A 21,807-nucleotide genomic window follows, 5' to 3' on the forward strand; every position below is an offset into this window, starting at 1 on the left:
GAGGATGATAATAAATAGGTGTAAAAAGAGTTAACAACATACCCTTTAAGCCAAGAAAAAAAATACATCAGGAGGGACAGTCACAATTGAGTGAACACAATTGAGTGGAGGAGGCATGAGGGGCTGGACCATAGGGCCAGGAGAGAGCAAGGGACCAAAGGGGTCAGGGTCCTCTTTCTCAACCCTGGGAGACAGAGAGGAACGGAGTAGGCTGTGTGTAGCAGCTATCAGTGGAAGTTTCCACCCTGGCCAAAGCAGCTGCTGTTCTCTGCCCTGGTGCAGCCCGTGCTTTGTGATCATGCTTATGGCAGGCACCTAGCGGGACAGCGGCGTCTGCTTCAAGGACATGAGCACCGAACGCAGCCGGGACACATCTTTGCACTGCTTGCTGCTCTTGGGGTTGAAGTCACAGAGCTGGGCCACCTTCTCCCACTCTGTGCCTGGAGTCTCCTCCTTGGATTCCTTCACGAACGCCTCCTCAGATGCCCTGTGGTGGAGATGGGGCAGATATTTCTTAGTGGTCCACTTTCTGATGCCCTGCCTACCTGGGGACACTTTATCCACAGGTCTTCTCCCTAGCCCTTATACCCTGTGACCTCAGCCCCCCAGGAACAGGTTTGTCGTAAGAGGAAGCCTAAGGCTGAGGGTACAGTTCAGTGGTATAGCACGTACTTAGCATTCACAGGCTCTGAGTTCAATCCCTATCACCAAAAAAAAAGAAAAGTTTAGTCCTGCTTTAGGACCTTTGCACTTAATTGTCACCTCTTCCTGAAAGACTCTTCCTCCACATCTGCTTATGACTTGTTGCTTCCTTTCATTTAGTTCCTAGAGCAGGCCTCACCTCAGAAAGATCTTCCCAGTCTAGGCACTCTGCATTACTGCTCCCTCTGGAGGTTCCAGCCTGGTGATCCTGACACCTAAAGGCCCTTGGAGAGACTAACACAGTACCTCAACTATGCTCAATATTTCCAAAATTTTGACCTAGAAAAAACATTGACTAGCCATCTACCTCACTGAAGTATGTGATTCAGCATTGTTGTATGAGTGTTCTCCAGAAAAGGATTGTGTAAATACAGAGCCTTTTTTAGCCCAAAAGAATCATTAACTCTGTGGAGCCACAGCCTGGGGATTGGAGTCTTTACTTTTGGTTGGAATCAAGTTAGGATGAAAACTAAAGTGGTCCCTTCTTCAGAAGTTCACCTTGGGCCAGGTGTGGTGGCACCCGCCTGTGATCCCAGCAACTCAGGAGAAGTTCACCTTGGTAGTTTAAAAAACTGCTGATCTACCTAGAGGTGTAGCTCAGTGATAAAATACTTGCCTAGGTGAGAAAGTGTGTGAGGTCCTGTGTTTGATCCCCAGCACCACAAAAAAAAAAAAAAAAAAAAAAGTCACTGAGTAAGGGACAATAGGGAAACAAATAGTAAATACAGCTGAGGGGGGCTGGGGTTGTGGCTCAATGGTGGAGTGCTTGCCTGGCACGTGTGAGGCACTGGGTTCGATCCTCAGCACCACATAAAAATGAAATAAATAAAGGTACTGTGTCCATGTACAACTAAAATATTTTTTAAAAATACAGCTGAGGGACAAAATCTAAACATGAGTGTCATTTAAAAAAAAAACACACAGTTGGGAGAACTGGATCTGTGTCCTCTTTGGCCTACAGGGATCTGGGGAATTCCTTTTTTTTTTTTTTTTTTCTTTCTTAAAAGGCCCTCTGTATCTCTAGGCTCCTAGCTTCCACCCTGCTGATCTGGTTCCTGGCTGACAATCCAATAAGATGGCTGGTGTGTGCTGTGTAGAGTCTGATGGTGAGAAGAGCTGTCCCAGGAGCTGCCCTCTTTCAGAATCAAGAGATTCCTTTCTGGGGCTGGGGTCGTAGCTCAGGAGTAGAGCACTTGCCTAGCATGTGTGAGGCACTGGTTTCGACCCTCAGCACCATATAAAAATAAATAAAGGTATTATGTTCATCTGCAACTAAAACATGGAAAAAGAGAGATTCCCTTCTGTCCATTGTACTGAAAGTGTGGTTCATGCTCCAGGGCCGTCAGTGTCACCATGGAGATTATTAGAAATATAGAACCTTGAGCCTCATCTCAGTCTTCCTGAATCAGTATCTGGATTTTTTCAAGATCCCCTGGTAATTCAAAAGGCATGTGCAAGTCTGAAAAGCCTTGTTCTAGACTCTGCCTCTCTTCAGGGTCCTCTTACATGCTCTCTGGGCCATTACCTTGGGCTCAACAGGAACACTTGAGTCCCCATGGGATTCCATAGAACCAGAGCCTATGGGACATCCTCTTCCCTTGCTGAAAACCTCTCATGGCTCCCTGCTGTTTTCAGGATCAAGTCCAAGCTTCTTAGATTAGCAAAACAGGCACTTTGCAATACCCAAGCTGATACCTCCCAGCTTCAGCCCCCAATCATTGCCACAAAGCAGCCCTGGCAGCATTCCAGACACCGCAGGCCACTAGGTAGTTACTTTCTCTAGGCCTTTGCCCCAGCTAATTCTCTCACCTAAAATGCCCTTCTCATCCCCGCTCCCCACCCAGCGAGTTCCTTCTTGTACTTTCATATGCAGCTGAAGGTCACAAATCTGAATCCTGCGCTGGCTCTCCCAGCTTAGGGTGATTTCCAGAGCTCCATTTGTCCTTTCACACATGGCTCATACCACAACATACTCCAGTCCATGAGCAACTTGTAGGGACAGACTATGTGTGACCTCTTTCTATTTTTTTAAAATATATTTTTAGTTGTAGATGGACACAATACCTTTATTTTATTTATTTTTGTGGTGCTGAGGATTGAACCCAGTGCCTCATACATGTGAGGCAAATGCTCCACCACTGAGCCACAACCCCAGTCCACCTCTTTCTGTTGACCAGAGAGTGGCATAGGGTAAGTTTCAAAAAGCACAGAAGAGAGGGGATGGAAGGAAGAAGAGGGCTGCTGCCCTGCTGGACCCTGCATTTTGTGCAAGACAACTTAGCCCAGAGAGCATTGGAGAATGCAGTATCACACCCAGAGCAAGGAGTGGTTCTAGCAGGAACAGCAAGTACTTGGCACACTCGCATGTGCCAGACATCACTCAGTAATAACTGCATTTTTGTCTTTGGTTTCAGAATCCCCAACACCACCCTCGAAATTGTCACAACCAATCAACTGAGATTGGCATGAGAGGAAGCCTGTTTGCCATGTCTACATTAGTTGTAGTGCCAGCTAGACACCAAGCCCAGAACCATGTGATAGGGGTTGGTGGTGGTGTGGACACGGTTCATGACCAATGTCAGGGCATTGGGGGTAGAGGGCAGGGATCAGTGTACACATAAAAGCATCTCTTATTCTTTATGCCTTCAGTACCTTGTACTCAGTGTTTGTTTTGTTCAATAAAAGACCCCTTCAACCCACCCACCTACCCACCCCAAAGGCATCTCAGAGAGAAGGAACTGGGGGCTGCTTTGCCCTTTGCCCCTCCTACATGGCACATTCTTGTCTCTGCTCTCACCCTGTAGGGCTCTCTGATTTAACAAAGCAGCCTCCAGTTTGCTGGAGAAATAGAAGTGAGGGTTAGCCTCTTCATATGCCCTGGGTTTAGCCCTCCTCTGATCATCTCCCTAAGCCCAGCCACATTGATTTATACCCCACAAGTAGAAGACTCCAGAAGTCTTGTGCCAGCCACACGCACACCTGGGTGCCTCTCCAGATCCCTCCCGGCAGAGAAGCAAAGGAGACACGTACACATAGCCGATGATATCAGCATCTGGCTGCTGGTAGAATGCTTTGTCAGCGATCCTTGAGAGAAAGGTTAGAAGAGGTTAGGTGGAGAAGGCCAGGCAGGCAGGCAGAGGGTTAAAAGAAAGAAAGAGCACATTAGTACCTCCAGCGGGAGGTGTGTTAGGAAGCACAGTTTGAAGGCTCAGCAGTTATGCACAGCTCCAGAGGGGATCTTCCACCCTGGTCACAGTGTTTTTTCTAAAATTCAGCCCTGATCATATTACTCTCCTGTTCAAAACCTTCAGAGGCTCCCCACTGCCCACATTTGTGCCCAAAGCCCTCCCAATGTGACCCCCATTTGCCCACTTGCTGTCTTTTCCACCATTCCCTGACTCCATGTGGCCCAACACACCACATCTTTTCTTTCCTGCCAGGTGGTTCCCAGGTATAGTGCCCCTCCCTATACCAAGCCCTTTTATTCCTGATGAACTCCTAGTTATCCTCCAAAACCCAATCTCCAGATGCAAGAATTCTTCCCCAGCCTGCTCCTTGCTTCCCTTGTTTCTATGATTTTTGTGCAGAGGGCCTCACAGTATTCAAGTTCAGCTGCACCCATGTGGTTCTCTCCTCTGAGCCCTTTGAGGACACAGACCAAAGGATCTTCCTTATCTAGGCCCTGGCATACAGTAGTTTCTTGAACACAAGGTGGCAGATTCCTAGAATGTGTCTTTCCCTTCCTGGAAGGTCTTGTACCTTGAAGGGAACAGCCTCAAAGGCAGTGGTCATGGACAGCATCCTGTATGAGACCATTTTCATACAGATATTCTTTGATGGACAACTACCATCTTTGCCTGTCAGGTATTCATGCCCCTTCTTTCAGGAAGGGTGCCCTGTCTGTCCTTTGTGGGATCAGGCTGTTCCAATGGCAGTCCCTGTGGTTTGTATGGGACTGACCCTAATGCAGAGTCCAAGGAATGGGACTTTCACCCATAGTGGGTGGAATAGGTGCATCCCTCCTGGCTACAGTCACTGGGCCTGGCACACATATATAATCCAGAACAGACCAATGACAGTCAGGTCAAAGACTTCAGCTGGAATGGCTGGCCACCTGATGTTCTTCTCATGGAGGTTGCCAAGAGAACAGGACAGAAGCTGGCCATTTTTACCCCATATTTCAGGGCTGTGTGCCCAAGAATGACACCAACATAGAGGAAAGCAGAACTGAGCAACAGTAAAGGTGAATGCCTATTGACTTTGTGCCTGCAGTCCTACCCCTGACCTTTTCAGTTACGTAGGCCAGTAATTTCCTTCTATCCTTTAGTCATTCTGGGTAAAGGTGTTATAAAAATAAAATCCTATACACCAGTTGGCTCTTCACTCTCAGCCAGGCCTGTACCTTCTCTGACTCTAACCCTGGCCATGGAGGGCCCAGGGCTAGCTGTTGGCTGCTGGGCCCCTGGACAGTCTGGCTCTAGGACCCTTGGAGATCTTCTGTTGACTCACAGACCCTGCGTCCTGTCGTGGAAAGGTGGAGAGGGCTCAGTGGTAGACCATCTCTAAACTCTACAGGGACGCAGCCCTGGAGGCTTCACCCTTCCTCCATGTTCTTGCCACCAAATCACCCATCTCAAGACAGTCTCTGATATCATATCCAGCTCCCCTAACCGCCCCCATGGCTTACCTCAATCCCCATGCCTCCCTCATGTTTCCATAGCTCCTCTCATGTCCCTATGGCTCTCCCATCTCTTTGGCCCCCCTCATGTCCCCATGTCTCCCTTCATATGCCCACAGCTCCTTTTATATCCCAAGAGCTCCTTCATGTTCCAAAGGCTCCTCTCACCGGTTGTTGATCTTGTTCTTCTCAACTTGCTCACTCTGGCGCTGGTTCCACTCCTCCAGGTCCTTTTTTGCCTTCTCCCGCCACTCCTGTTCTGTCACCTTAGAGGCAGCATCTGTGAACCCAACAAGAGAATGAGTGACAGCTTTCCAGTGGCCCTACTGTCCTGGCTACTCCTCCCCTTGGCCCCTGACAGGGCCCACCTTTACCCAAAACCCACATTAAAGCAGTGTGGGCTTCCACAAATCCCATGGCTTTCCCGCTCCACCCCTGCCACCACCATGTCCCAACAGCCAACGCTGCCAGAACCCAGCTCCCAGTCAGCCCTGCCTTTACCCAGCTCTTGCAGCCGTTTCTTCTGCTCCTCTCTCCATTTGCGTATGCTCTCGGGCTCCTGAGTCAGCCTATCAACTTGGGCAATTGCAGCGTAACCATCAGCGGGGCCATTAGCCTCCTAGGCATAAATATACCAGTCATGTACCCAGCCATATCTGCACACTATTTCTGCTGCCCCTCTGGGGAGCCTTAGTACCAAGGCACCCTTCACATCAGGACACCTCAATAGCCTCAAACAACTGCACACTGTCTCCTGTGACAATTCATTCCCTGCCTTCGCACTTGCTCTTCCCTTTGCCAGCAACATTACTTCCCCTGTGTGACCTTAAGTTACTCAACCTCTCTGTGCCTGGCCTTTGTACCAAGCCCAGCAGCACTAATTTATACCCCCACTTTTTTTTATACCCCATCATAAAATGGGCCAAATAATAATGCCCACCCCACGGTTGATAGAAGACTGGAATTTTAAAATGTAAAGAACTTGGCACACAGTGAGTCCCTTGTGTTACTATTGTTAAAGTTGCTTTCTATTAGAGTAATAGTAACTAATAACAGGTATTCAGTCTGAAATAACTAAACTTTTTAATGTGTTTATTTGTCCATCAGAATGTCATTTTTGTGACAGCAAGGATCTGGTCTGCCTTGCTCACTGCTGTGTGTACCCAGAGCATAGCACAGTGACTGGTACATAGCAGACACTCAATAGATTATATTTTGGGGGCAGAGGGAACCAGGGATTGAATTTAGAGGCACTTAACCACTGAGCCCTTTTAATTTTTTTTTTTTTTTTTTTTTTTTTTTGTGACAGAGTCTTAGTTGCTTAGGGCCTTGCTAAATTGCTGAGTCTCTCTTTGAACTTGGGATCCTCCTGCCCCAGCCTCCTGAATGCTGGTATTACAGGCTCCCAGTTTACATATTTGTTGAGTGAATCACAGTCTTCAGAACAGGACAGCCACGGCTAAGCCTGTGCAGTGGTGAGACAGCCAGACTGTCCGGGTTTGGATCCCATCACTTATAAGATGTGTGTATGACCTGGGGCAGGTTACTGAACTTTTCCCAGCCTGTTTTCTCATCTGAAAATGGAAATAATGGTAAAAACAACCTCTTAGAGTTGCTGTTGTGATTTGATGCACCAGTATTTGTAAGGACATTTAGAAGAGTGCCTGGCAAAGAGTGTTCAATGAATGGCAGTTAGAATTATTACTATTATTATTAATTCCCATTTTATAGGGGAGGAAACTGGCCTGGAAGGTGGAATGATGCAGTAGCTGGAGTTTAGGTCAGGGCTTTGTTCACTTCTCCCAGCCTCCTACTGGATCTAGGGGCAGAGTTGCCAGGGCTAGGGACAGAAACATTAGGGGCACGCCCCCTCTGCCCCACCCCTCTGGCATACTGCAAGCTCCACATTCCTGTCTGCCTTCCACACTGCCTCCAACTTTGCTGCCATACCTGTCTCCTGACACTTTCAGCCTGAAATCATCTCCCCTCCTTCTCTAGCTAGTGAAATCTTACTCCCATGAGTTTTCCTGCTCAGGAGTCACCTGCTCTGGGATATTTCCCAGTGTCCCCAAAGAAGTCCCCCCTCTCTGCACACAGGTCACAGCCTGCTCCAGCTCCTACCAGGAGCTCCTGGTGGACAGGACAGGGCCTTGTTTATAACCCCAGAACAGTTGTTTTATCATTTGGTGACTCCCTATCCTCCTCCAAGCTTTTGTCCAAACTGTTACGATTGCTTATGCTGTTCCCCATGGGTCAGTGTCTGGCGTGCCCTGTCTGGTGGTGCCCACCAATGTCCTCAGCACATAGTAGGTCTTCAGTAAGTAGCGTCTGAATGGGTGAAGACCCATGAATCTGCAAGTGTGGAGTTGGGAGAAGGAGCTTGATAATTGGATTTGCTCAAGGGGTGTGGGCAGATGGAACAGCTGGGCTATCTCCCATCATCTGGGGAGTGAGGGAAGGGTGGGACCCAGGGCAGCGTGCCTCCAACTAGGCTCTGCCCTTGGGTGGGCAGTTGGGGTCCACCCTTACTCCTCTTTCCTGCCCAGCACTACACTTCAATTCAAATTAGCTACACCAATTAACGTTCTTTTCATGCTTTTCACCATTACTTTTCTGTTTGACTTTGCGAGTAAGTGGTGGACCTAATTGGTTGATCCCCCAAATCAGGCCTCTGACCTAAAACTCCAGTAACAGCATCACCTTCCATCTTCTCTCCCTCCAGCTCCTGCCACCTCTGACCTGGACCACAGCTGGTCTCCTTTCTTCACCCACCAAAATGATCCAGGCACAGCCTAAATCAGATTATATCATGTCCAGCTTAAAAACAGCTGAAGGCTTTCCACTGCAATTAGAATAAAATCCAAGTGATCTGGTCTACCCTGCTCCCCTGCTTTTTGTCCTCGATCAGCACACACTTCCCACATTGCCCCTTAAACAATGCTGTGCCCCCACAGGGTCTGTCTGGAACATTCTTCTCCAAGAATGTAGGACTTGCCTCTTCCTGGGCTTCCCCTGACTCCCAATTCAGGACCTAGCTCTGAGAAAGGCCTGAGCACCCTGGCTTTAGTGACCTCTCACTCACTACAACCACATCTTTAAGCAACTGCTATACAATCCACCCTCCCTCTGCATCTGCACATCCTTGGACTCAAGTAAACACTGATCCTGTACTACACAGCTAGGCCTACAATGGTTGCCTCTATACTCAACATGTGCAGAGTTTTCTTTCTTGGCATTATTCTCTCAACAAAACAGCATAGGGACTGAGGATGTAGTTCAGTGGTAGACTGCTTCCCTGGCATGCATGAAGCCCGGGGTTCAATTCCTAGGAATACACACACACACACACCAAAAAACAAAAACAAAACAAAACCAGTGTACCAACTGTTTACATAGCATTTACCTTGTATTAGTTATTATAAGTCATCTAGAGATAAAGTGACACAGGAGGATACACATAGGTTATATGCAAATGTGTTATCTTTTTATAGAAGTCGCTTGTGCATCCTTGGATTTTGGCATTTGCAGGGGTCCTGGAATCAATCCCCCATAGATCCCAAGGGACAACTGTATTTTATTTTCTTCATAACCCTTATTGCTATCTGAAATGACTTGTTTACTATCTGTCTCCATTCCCCCACCTCCTGCAAATAAATAAACTCCATAAGGACAGAGACCATCTGTCTCTATTGAATCCATAACAGGAGGGTCTGGCTATAGGAGGATTTCTAGAATATTTATTGGAGTCTGGAGGTATAGTTCAGTGGGTAGGGCCTAGTACGTGCAAGGCCCTGGATTTGATCCCCAGCATGACCAAACAGAAAGAATACTTAATGAATTCATAGATGTCAGCTTTGGGGACAGGGATGAACAAGATAACCCATCTCTTTGGACTTTGGGAGGGGAGTCCTTCATGGCTGGGGAATGTAGTATAACACAGGCCAGGTAAAGAAGAGGGACAAAGGACAGCATGACCATTCCTACCTGGGGGGACAGGACAGCAGGAAGGAATGGGGAAGAGCATTTCAGGCCAAAAGCCTGCATGTATAAGGACCACATGGTTCAGGTGCCTTTGAGAAACTCCAATTACACAGATGTTACCAGATGTGGAAGGAGATGGGGTGGGAGAGATGGGCAGGAGAAGGGCTTCTAGGCAGGCATCTCCTCTCATTGTGTCCTTCAATGCCCACCATCTCCAGAAAGTCTGACTTAAAATTAAGATTCTAGAACACTTGCAATTAAATGATCTTTGATCTTTACAATTTTATGTGGAAGGTTTTATTATCCTTGTTTTATAGTAGGGAAACTCTAGTTTCAAAGTGCCAAGGTCACCCAGTCAGGAAGTGACAGAGTTGGGATTCAAATTGAATTACTAGCTGTGAACTCCCTTGCTAACAGGGTCCTAGTATGGTGGCCACACTTATAAGCCCAGCATCCCAGGAGATGGAGACCAAAGGATCTCAAGTTCAATGTCAGCCTCAAAAACTTAGGAAGACCCTGTTTCAAAATAAAAAGGGCTGGAAATGTAGCCCAGTTGTAGATCACCCCTGGGTTCAATTCCCAATGCCAAAAACAAAATTCAATAAAAACATACAAAGTTCTGTGTAGCATGATTTCTGTGCTTCCTTTTTGTCTCCCTGATGAGTGCATCTTAGAGACTGTGTCCCCTTCCTCCTCTGCCCCTACACCCCATCCTCACCTCTCTCTCTTTCACATGCTCACAGTAGGCCACCCCTCAGTTAACTTAGTAGCTGGGTGAGGAATTTATAAGAAGCTTCCAGAGCTACAGAGCACCTTTCTCAACAGTCCTGTGAGAGCAACAGGGCCTTGAATCCCCATTTTACAAATGAAAAACCAGGCTCTGAAATGTTATATAACTAGTTCAAGTTCATCTAGTTGGGACACCCATACAATGAAGTTCGGGCCTTCTGAATCCATCCAAATTTCTGCTGACTGCAGTCTGGGCATGGGAGTTCCTCAGCCCCTGGAGCAACTGCAGCACACATCCGGAGCCCACTCAGTGTGATCCACAGTGTGAAACCTGCCAAGCTGGGTCCACCTCCTCCAACCATGTGCTCACCAGCAGTGAGGCCCACCGACATGCTCTGGCTGGGAGTTAAGTATTGCTCCTCTGCTGCCAGGAACACCAGTTCTGCACCTTAGTTTCTCTGGGCTCTCCTCGCACATCTCTCTGTCTTTGCACAAGCTGTTTCCTCAGCCAGTACAACCCGCATCCCCCTGGAGAGCCTCAAAACTCACTCCCAGCATCCCTTTCCTGTTGTGCTCCCTGACTAAAGTGCAAGCTCTGGTGCTTGAGCTTGGATTTAATCTATGTAACTAGAGCAAGCCATTAAGCTCATGTAAAATGGGAATAATGAAAGAACCTGCATCCTAGGGTGTTGGGAGGATTACATGAGTTAATCCTTGCAAAGCTCTTGGATGGTGCCTGACCCATAGGAAGAACTCAAACTATTCATTCACTTGCTTCTCTCTCATTCTCTCTCTCTCTCTCTCTCTCTCTCTCTCTCTCTCTCTGTCTGTCTCTTTCTTTCTCTCTTTTGAGATGGGGTCTTTCTATGTTGCCCAGATTATCCCCAAAGTCCTGGACTCAAGCAATCAAGTAGCCGAGACTATAGGTGCATGCCACTGTAGAAACGAATTCTTCGAAGACAAACCCCACACTGGATCTACCACCCCAGCAGCACAGGGTGTTGTACTCAAAGAGTGTGAGTTAATTAAGTGACTGGACAAGTTGCTGATTATAAGTGAAGTGGAGGCTGCAAGAAAGCATTAAACTTAGCATCAGAGGGACTGGGATTTAAGTCCCTCTCTGCCATTCACTGGGTCATAACTATTGAGAAAGTCCCTTTCCTGGGCAATTTGGATTTTAAACCTGTTAAATGAGAATAACAACATCCCACTCAAGGTGCAAAAATGAGGATTCTATGAAATGACTGTCATGGAAACACCCTGTTGCCCATAAAGGTGTCCATGAGGGATCACATAGCTATTGTGGTTCATTGTTGCAATGTGACAAGGGCTCCATACATTCTGGTCCTCATTGCACCATGATCAGGAAGAGCACAGAGTCCTGAGAAACAGTTTCCCAGTTCTTTTCTGAACTGCTCTGGATTTGTTTTCCTGCCTCTCCTCTTGCCAGTGACTTTTGGGACCACAACTAGAATTTTCCTTAATCATTTGAGCACTCCAGGTGGGAGACAGGGTCATTGCCAAGAAGTCTGGCAGCTCATCAGACAGTAGTGACTACAGAAAGAGTCTGAGCCCCTCCAAAGTCCCAAAGAGGGAAGGGGTCAGGAATGGTTAGCACCAGAAGGCAACAGTCAGGACCAGATCGTCTCAGCCCAGCTTCTTAGTACCCCTCTCCTGAGGGATTCCTCTTCTGGGCACTGCCCAACACTTCAATGGACCATGCTGGTCAAGTTTGTGCTGTGACTTCAGGGAGGGACTGGAGGATAAGGCATATCCATCTTCAGAACTGACAAAATAAGCCAGGCATGGTGGCACAAGCCTCTAATCCCAGCAGTTTGGGAGGCTGAGGCAGGAGGACTGAAAGTTCAAAGTCAGCCTCAGCTACTTAGTGAGACCCTGTCTCAAAATAAAAAGGGCTGGGGATGCAGCTCAGTGGGTATGTGTCCTTGGGTTCAATTCCTGGTTAAAAAAAAAAAAAAAAAAAAAAATCCTGACCAGCAAATGCCAAGGTAAGTTGAGCTGCTGATTTCTTTGAGGATCTCAAAAGAGGATAATGGTAGTATGTGGTGGGGAAAAGGAGAGAGAATTTTTGCAGGATGGTGGAAAGGGGGAGAGTCCTGCAGGGGCTTTCTGTCCTTGTCCCTGTTCCTAGTGATGCCAAAAGGAACTGGAATAGGTGTAGGCAGGCTTATCCCCAGGCCACAAAAGATTAAAGTACAAAATCTCTTCCCAGGTTGGGTACTGTGGTGTACACTTGTGATTCCAGCAACTCAGGAGGCTGCCAGGACTTTTTTTTTTTTTTTTTTTTTTCCCTTAAGTTACATCCCCAGTTCTTTTTATTTTGACTCGCTAAGTTGCTGCTGGCCTTAAACTTGTGATCCTCCTGCTTCAGCCTACCAAGTAGCTAGGATCATAGGCATACACCACTGCATCCAGCTCACCAAGACTCTTAAATGCTTTTTAGAGTTACACAGGCCAAGGCATCTCCCCTGAAAGGGCAGACCAGACACTGCTATGTTCAATCCTAAAGAGTTTTCTGGGGCTCACCACTTGTAACCTAGCCACTGTGACTGGCCAGTTCCAGGAACAGAAAGGTAGCAGAGTACAAAGCATATTGATCAGGGATCAGAAGATGTATGTGAGCAGGGCATGGCAGTACACACCTATAATCCCAGTAATTTGAGAGTCTGAGGCAGGAGGATTACAAATTCAAGGCCAGCCTCAGCAACTTTGTGAGACTTTCAGCAACTTAGCAAGACCTGGTCTCAAAATTTAAAAAGAGCTGGAACTATAGTTCAGTGGCAAAGCATTCCTGGGTTCAACCTCCAGTAAATGCACCCCCTCCCCCCCCCCAAAAAAAAAAAAGTAGATGAGTTGGAGCAAGTTGGAGTTGTGTCTCTAAGTTTCTGAGTGATTCATCTCACCTGGGACCCTCCCCTGCCTGAAAGGATTCTAGGATGGCACTGATGGTGAAATGATTTACAGATAAACATGCCTGGGGTCATTATTACTAGCAGTGAGAATAACTACCAAAGGATTGGGAAGGAGCCCTAAGGTTCGTCAGATCCACCAAATGCAAAGTAGGACTGGGGAGGAAGAAAGCAGGGGAGCTAAATCAACCAAATGAGGAAAACTTCAAAACTGACTGATTTCCTGTGTGATTTTGCATAAGACACTTCACCTCTCTGTGTCTCAAGTTCCTAATTGATTGAAAAATAAAATTACCCTGTTCACAGTATTCTAGGTACTTTTAATCTTATCTCCAGGTACAGGACTACTTAAAAGTCCTTTGGAGTGTTTATAGAGCCTGATGATCTAAATCTCAAAGATCTAGCAGACTGCAGGAAGAAACGGTCATTGTTTGGCTCTGTCAGCCTCAATTGGATATGAAACTGCTAAGACCTAGAGATTGACTTTTTTAGCTTGCTGAGAGTTGAGTAATTTTCCAGAAACAGAACTTGGCTAGTTTCCCTGAGTAAGGTACCAGCCCATCCCACTTACATAAGAAAGTATTGTTTGTTTTCCCAGAGGATTCCACAGGCCAGCTTCTCTATGGGGCGGGGCTCAGGAGTCTCTGCCACAGCCCCTGGATTAAGGGTCTTTGACCCAATCTGCGTGGGAATTAAGGCACATTCAACGGAGACATGGCCCCAGTGAGGCAGGAGGTGGGGTTGCAGGGTGAAGGCTGTGCATCTATGAAGTTCTAGGCATGCCACTGTGCTATGGGGTCTCTCAGTAAGTATTCTCTCTCCCTCTCCCCCAACCCCTCTCTTTTTGTGGTCCTGAAATGCTGTACATTGCATTATACACTCCCAGACATTTTTTGGAGACAGATTCTTGCTAAATTGCCCAGGCTGGCCTCAAGCTTGTAATCCTCCTGCCTCAGTCTCATGAATAGTTCAGTCTAAGTACTCCTAAACCTATCTGTGGGTATATGAGGGGACAGATTTGGGTGGGTGTAGGGAGAAGCAATCTCGTTTTGTTGTTTCTTTTGCAGGGCTGGGAATGGAACCCAGGACCTCACACATGCTAGGCAAATGTTATACCATTGAGTTACATCCCCAGTCCCTAAAAATATTTTTCACAGATTTGCTCTCCACCCCCCGTTTTGTGGTATAGGAACACTACAACGATTTTATTTTTTTAATACAGTGAAAACGAACACCCTTTTCTTATTCCCCTAGGTCCTCCTGTCCCCGTCTCCCCAAACTCCAATTCTCTCCTCAAGACCAACCATTGTTAACAGTTGGTACACATCCTTTCAGATATTTGGCCTGAACATTTAAAAATAAAAACCAGGACCATACTGTGCATAATATTCTGCAAGCTGCTTTTTCCAGTAATATACCGTGGGTATCTCTGCATGCCCACAAGGAACTCTGATTGCCCTTTGTAACAATGGCATGGGCTTTCAAGCTCTCTATCCAGGCCCCTGATAATGAACATTTAGATTGTTTCCAGTTTGCCTGCCATTATAAATAATCCTGCAAAGATCTGGATGTAAAAACAACAAATAAACAAAACACAAGAATCTAGGTGTCTTTCTCCAATTATTTGCTTAGGAAAGATTCCAAGAAGTGGAATCTCTGCTTCAAAGGACCTTCCCAGCTCAAGTGTTCACATGTGTGAATGATGGTCACTCAGTTCGGCCTCCCACCAGTGGTACATGCTCAGGCAGGGTCCTGTACTTTCTTTGTTACAGGCAACTGTGGGCCGCTTTATCTCTCCCTCCTGAAGCTGAATGTCATCATGGTCAACCGGAGGCTAATCCTCATCAGTCCCTGTCTCTAGAGGTCCTTATTCTTCACTCCTCCCCTTTCAAAACCAGAAAACATTTCAAAACCTTTCTCTACATTCCCACCTCAATGCATCAGACATAATGAACAGAACTAGGAGCCCTGAGCCTACCAATGATGGTGCCACGAGTCATTGGACTTCAGGCTATCACCGCTAAGACAGAGTCTTGCTTACCTGAAACACATCTCCATTGACAGTGGTCCCCATGTCTTCAGAACCAGCTAGAAAGAGAACAAGAAGACAGTATCACTCATTGTTCAGCTTATAGCAAGCATACAATGGTTTCACCTTAGGGCCGGAAGACAATATCTGTATATGCCCATGTATATTGACCCCACACAGGTAAATATATGGATACACAAATAACTATGGCTCAATCCTTCACCTTTCACAATGCCTAATACAGCTGTTACACCTGATTTTCACTGCAGCCCTACAATGAAGTTGTTAACAACGCATTTTACAGATTCTCAAGCACAGTCTCAGAGAGGCTATATGTTTGCCCAAGATCATCCAGACAGCAATACCTCCTTACCCACCAGAAGTTAACTGACCAATAGTCGTGTGGGAATGATCCAATGGTGTGTGGAACCTGTGCCTACTGAGTAGGTGCTGGGAGGTGCTGCAGGCTTGGGCGAGGGCTACCAGGGGCAAAGAAGAGAGAGACCTGTGTGTCTCTGCCTGTCCTGGTGGAACCTTAAGTAACTGCTCTACCTGGGAGAGCAGGAATCACAGTTCCCACTGGGCAGCACCTGGCCTATTTTTTCTCTCTATGCCTCTCCCAGAAGAATTTTATTTTGCCTTCTGCAGTGACTCCTCCCAATCCTTTTGCCTGACATCCAATTAGTCACACATTCCTGCAGCTTCTGGTGGAACAGTGACCCTCAAAGTTGTGCTCTGCTGATTCTCTGATGTCCATCCTCAGCCTGGGACCTCACCATCTCTCTCCTGCACATCTGCTTTGGTCTGTATGCCCTGCTAGTGATGAACACCTGGTAAAGTATAACTCTCTCTTTCTCCTTACCATGGTCTTCCCCAGAGCCACACATGGGATTTGCCCCTTCAGAGCCAATAACTAGTTGTTGAATAGATAAATGAATAATTTTTCGTTTGTTTGTTTTCAGTGCTGGGTATTGAACCCAGGGACTTGAGCATGCTAGGCAAGTGTTTTACAACTGAGTTACATCTCCAGCATCTCTTCTTTTTCTCCCCCCCCCCTTCTTTTTAAAAAACAGAGTGAATGCATGACTTCTGCCCATTCACTGGCCTCCCTGACTCCAGCTTTACCCTCTCCAATCCCTCTTTCAAACTAATGCCAGGGTGAATATTTTGAAAAACATAGACTTGTTTATGTCCCTCCTCTGATTAAAAGACAATGAGAGTGAACCAAAAAGAAATCCACTTCCCCTGGACCACAGGGGCCTAATGGGACTGCTCCTGCTTTGGGGACTTTGCAGGTGCTGTTCCCTTTGCCTGGAAATCTTTCCTACATATTCCACATGGGCTCCCCCATCACTCCTGTCTCTGCTCAAACACGGTCTTAACACATGGCTTCCCTGATCACAGCTCATTCAGCCCTCAGACACCAATTGCCCCCATGTTATTTGCTTTAGAGCACTTACTACAGCCTGATAAGTTTGCTTATATATGTTTTTATTATCTGTCTCCCCCACTTGAAAGGACCCTTCATGAGGACAGGGACTTTGTTTTATCCTCAATGGGACCCAACACCTGGAACAGTGCATGAAAGGAATTCAATAAATAATTGGCAAATAAATGCATTTAACCCTGGAATACAGTTCATGAGGAGCTTTACAATCTGGCTCTGCCCTTTTATCCTGACTCACTTCCTAAAGAATCCTGTTTGGATCCATTCCTTCTCCAAAGCCAGTTCACAAGTCACCTCCTCCAGGAAGACCTCACCTACTACCTTTGCTTCCCTCGACACTGCGGTAAAGGTCTTACCTCTATGGTATGCCAGAATATTGCACGGCATCCCCTGCTCTGTTGTGCAATTACTTGTAACCCCCTGGAACCAGGTATTCCCTTTCCAGACTGTATCCTATCAGCTTCTAAGGGCTCCTGAATAGAACAGGTAAGTAGCAATTATTGGCTAAATAAAAATTGAATTGCTTTTGGGGGGGGGTCTACTGTAAGAATCAAGAAAATAGTCAGAAAGTGCAATACTTCCTAGCAAAGTACCATAGGAGGCCACCAGAGGTAACTACAGATGGGCAAATAATACTACCAGCCAGAAAGGGCCGTGAGCAGCAGCAACCATGCTTTCAGCCTGAGTACTGAGATACTTAATCTCATGGCAATAAGCCCCAGTTAATATGAATTATAATTGACTTTACTGAATCAGGCAGTGATTCATTTTGACCTACGAGTCAGCTGTCACTGCCACATATTCAGATAGAATTTCTCCTGCAAATCAGGATGAAACCAATGAAGTTTCGGAGGCAGTCTCTTCTCTGAAGGGTCTTTTCCTGGGGCACCTCCTCTACCAGGGCCTGATATTGCCAGGGTCCATTCTTGATGATGCAGGTCTGTATTCAACGTCTTTTGGAGAAGTTGCACTACCATCCTACACCCTGACCAGCTGTCTTAGACCCCTCATATGCAGGCAGATGCCAAGTACCTACCTTGGCCTCTGGAAAAATCTTTCTGCCCCAGGCTGTCAGTCCTGTGAGTGTCCCTCTGGAGATGCAGTTTCAGCCTCTTTGGGAATCCACACACCCACCCACACAGAGAATTACCAGTATCTGTTCCCACAATGCTCTATGAGTATGGCACATTTATTATCATGGGTCTGCAATCAGAGCCAATAGAACAGGAGTAAAGCAAATCCAAGTCCCATGAATAAACCCCTGGGTGTGTGACTTCCCTCAGATGCCTGGCCCATTTTGGAACAAGTTTAAAGAGGGTCCAGAACATTCCTGTGAGCTTACTGAGGCCCAGAAGGAGAAATGGACTTGCCCAGAACTGATGGGCAAGTCACAGCCATGCCTACTGCCCAGAAAACTGGGTGTGAAAATATAAACCTTTGGGGCCCTGCCCAAGGCTGATGAATGGAAACAAAGTGTCCACCACTCAGGCTGGCCACAGAGCCAGCCCAGGGAAGAGAATCTTGTGACTCAGGCTCAGACCTACACCAAATACCTCTTTTCCCTCATTCCTCAGGGGCCTCTGGGAGCACAACATCAGGGTACTCAGCATAGGGACTGCTAATCAGAAGATCCATCATTTAAGAGAGGGTGACTCAGAGGTGTTGACTGGTGGCTGCTACTTGAGCCAGCTTCCACCCAGTTCCCAACAGGCCAAGGCCCTTCCTCTCAGCCCCTCCAAGTTCATTGCTCTCATCACTGATCAGGAGAAGACTACCTGTCCAGTGCTGCCTAGTCTAGAAGGGTCAGATCAGTTCTATTTATGTCTGGTCACCCACTGAGTGACCAGATTGCCACTTAGGTGGGCAGCTGAGCATTTGTAGCCTCAGCAGGTTTGAATTTCAGAGTCACTTAGAGGGCTGTGTTCCTGGCAGCTGCCTAGAAGAAGAGAGCATGTCGATGTTTCTCTCCCTGTCATCTCAGGTCTGGGGCCAATCAATGCCCTACCCTGTCAGAGAGGGAACCCTTCATCTAGGCTTTAAAACCCAGGAGCCCCACTGTCCTGGGACAAGACACAACTCCCATTCCCTTCTGGTGACCCTCAGCTGGAATTCTACTTGCACTTTTCTTTACTAGGGTTCTGGCAACTTGAGGCCTCTTGGAACCATCAGGCTAGATTAGGGAATGGGGTGGTCTCACGGAGGAAGCGTGAACAAATGAATACCATTGCATGAACTTGGGCAGACATTTCTTAGGAATTCCCTGGGATATGGAAGGGTCCATGCTGAGGGGCTGGGAGCCACTGCTTCAGAAGACCTCTATTGCTGACTGTTTCAGGTAGCAAAAGACACCTGTCCTCCTCCCCCAATATCCAATGGCTTCCCACAGCATTTGAAAGAACATGAAACAAAAAAAGAACATGAAACCCAAAGTTGGGAGGTCTGGAATTAAATCCCAGATCTATCACTCATGCTGTGTGACTCTGGGCAAGATACTTAGACTCTCTGAGCCTCCAGTTTCCCTCCCTCCCTCCCTCCCTCCCTCCCTCCCTCCCTTCCTTCCTTCCTTCCTTCCTTCCTTCCTTCCTTCCTTCCTTCCTTCCTTCCTTTTTCTTTCTTTCTTTCCTTTCTTCTTTCTTTTCCCCCACCCAGTGTTGGGGATTGAACCCAGGACCTTGTACATGTAGGGCAAGCACTCTTCCACTGAGTATTTTATATTCTTAACCTTATTTATATTTTATTTTGAGAAAGAGTCTTGCTAAGTTGCTCAGGCTGACCTCAAACTTGTGATCCTCCTACCTCAACCTCCCTAGTAGATGGGATTACAGTCCTGTGACACCCTGTCTGGCTGCTTCCAGTTTTTCATATGTTACAAAAAGCTTGTTATATTTCTCATATCAAGGGAATAAAGAGTTGCTTCAACTACTCAGCCACAGAAACTGTCTTACTGGTTTCTGTATCCCCAGTGGGGCCTGGCACATCGGTATTCAACACATGTTTTTTTAAAAATCTTTTTTAGTTCTTTATGAACACAATGCCTTTACTTTATTTATTTTTCGTGGTGCTGAGGATCAAATCCAGTGCCTCACACATGCTAGGCAAATGCTCTACCACTGATCTATAACCCCAGTCCCTCAACACATGTTAAATGAAAACAAACATGACTGTTGAAAAGCCTTGTAAATAAATAAATATATGTGCGTGTACATAGATATATATACACACACAGACACATATGTCTGTATATATATGTCTCATATATATATACACACACACACACTCATACACACACACACACACACACACACACACACACGTATACACTCTTTTTCCAATATGTCTGTTGGCCTCTCCAAAATGACAATAATAAGAAATAAGTTCTGTATGGGATGTACTCATGAAGGTGATATCTACTTTTTTACTAAATATTTTAAGAAATTGTTTTGGGGGACCAGAATTAGAGTAGGAACATCAGTGATAAATATGATATTGCAGGGACCAGACTGTGAATCCTGAGTTCTGAAGTCAACTATAATAGCACTGGACCATTTTTAGAAAATCATTAAGTGGACAGAAACCTCTGAAGGGCAGGAACACTTCTGAATGATGCCCCTTTGTGCCCCTGCCCCAATCCCAGTTTCTAACTCAGAGCCAGGCACATGGAAGACGGCTTGGTCAATGGGAGGGGTTTAGGATCTGACAGAAATGAGTTTAATCCTTGAGTTACCCTTACTAGTTATTTCAATAGCATACCTTTCTTCCTCTCTTCTTTCCTCTCTCTCTCTCTCTCTCTCTCTCTCTCTCTTGTTACTGGGGAATGAACCCAAGGGTGCTCTATCACCGAGGTGTTTCTCCACGCTTTTAATTTTTTTTTTTGAGGTATGATCTTGCTAAATTGCCTAGGTTTGCCTTGAACTTAATGATTCTCTTGTCTCAGCCTCCCAAATTGCTGGGATTACAGTCATGTGCCACTGTGCCCCATTAATAGTGTACCTTTTGAGCCTCAGTTTTGTTGGCTCTGAAATGGGTTCACTAATGTGTATGAAATTATTAAATATAATTAACATGCCTAGCCCAGTGGCTAAGGGAAGACAGGTGGTCCCTAAGGACTACCATTAATCCCCATTTTCCCAGATGTGTGAAAGCTAAGGCTGAGGGGCCAGCAGGTCTGTGTTCTTCCCACACCTGCACCACTTAGCTGGAAGCCTGGATCACTCAGACTATTAGAAGGGTCAAGAGGGACTCTTAGAACTGGGCGGGTAATGAATTCCAGAGCCAGGCAGTGGTGAAGTTGGCCTTGGAATAAAATGTCATGACCGAATTCCTGTCCTCAGAGTCAGCAGATCCACAGTCCCAGGAGAGGCCTCAGCTCATCCCCCAGCTCAGAGATACTAGAGGTGAATCTCCAAGATTGCTCCCTACTTCCCCAGGTGAATCTCCAAGATTGCTCCCTACTTCCCCAGGCCTTCTGCTCACGGACGCACACAGCCCTCGGCCTGCTCCTCTGGCCTATACCAGATCCTCGTCACTCTCCCGCAAGACTCCTTGGCCAGGTCTGTGAAGGGCCTGGGCCACCGTCCCCAGGTAACAGGTTCAAGGCCCCCAACTCCCAGGCCGCTGCACCGACTCACCCCCACTCGCAGGTCCCGGCTGCGCCGAGGTCAGCTGGCTGCCGGCAGGTGCCCCGAAGCCCTCGTCATTCTCTATGCCTGCGATCTCGCTCTCCTGTTGGGCCAGGAAGGCAGCTGCTGGGTCCTCCTCAGTCGCCTCAGGGGCCCCGCTCTCCGACGACGAGAAGAAGCCAAAGTCATCAGCCATTTTCCCCGCGTCTCTGCTGAAGCCTCTGCCTGGCTCTTGGCTGCCCGGCTCTAGCCCCGCGCTGTGCCCGGCGGCCGCGACACTGTCACCCAGCAGCCCGGGGAGCCGGCCTGCGCGGAGACGGGCTGGGCGCCGCGGCCCCGCACTTCCTCTCCGCCACCGGGCGGGGCTCGCCTGTCACTGCCGCTGCAGGCGCCGCGGCGGCGGGAGGAGCTGGGAACGGGAATGCGGTGATGTCACCGGCCGAGGGAGGGTGCCCGCAGGACGGCGGGGAGATCGCCTCGCAGCTGCCACAGGAGGGCGGCAGCAGGACCGCGCGCGGCCTGAGGGGCGCGACCACCGAGACAGCGCTGCTGGGCTCCCTCCGCTCATTTCCAGAACACCGGAATCAAACACGGATCCTACCGGTCTGCCGGCGAAGAGAACTGGACAGCGGTCATACAGTGCACACTGCCACGACAGGACAGTCCCGGCCTCCGGAACTCCGAGAAGGTGG

General features: G+C 47.5%; 1 protein-coding gene across 2 annotated transcripts; it reads right to left on the minus strand.

Moving 5' to 3' along the window:
• Window positions 1–25: 25 nt before the first annotated feature.
• CLTB (clathrin light chain B) lies at window positions 26–21,528 on the minus strand. Of its 2 annotated transcripts, XM_079144270.1 has the most exons (6): window positions 21,125–21,528; window positions 15,062–15,108; window positions 5,882–5,999; window positions 5,549–5,660; window positions 3,733–3,786; window positions 26–487 (listed from the first exon to the last, which is right to left on the minus strand). In XM_079144270.1, exons 1-6 carry the CDS (start codon window positions 21,309–21,311, stop codon window positions 316–318), a joined length of 690 nt encoding a protein of 229 aa, XP_079000396.1. In that variant the 5' UTR covers window positions 21,312–21,528; the 3' UTR covers window positions 26–315. The 2 variants fall into 2 exon arrangements, with proteins under 2 accessions (XP_079000396.1, XP_079000397.1); XM_079144271.1 differs by lacking the exon at window positions 3,733–3,786 and having other exon boundaries at window positions 21,125–21,505.
• Between the last annotated feature and the right edge of the window lie 279 nt (window positions 21,529–21,807).

Source organism: Sciurus vulgaris (assembly GCF_902686455.1).
Source record: "Sciurus vulgaris genome assembly, chromosome: 6".
NCBI classification, from domain to species: domain Eukaryota; kingdom Metazoa; phylum Chordata; class Mammalia; order Rodentia; family Sciuridae; genus Sciurus; species Sciurus vulgaris.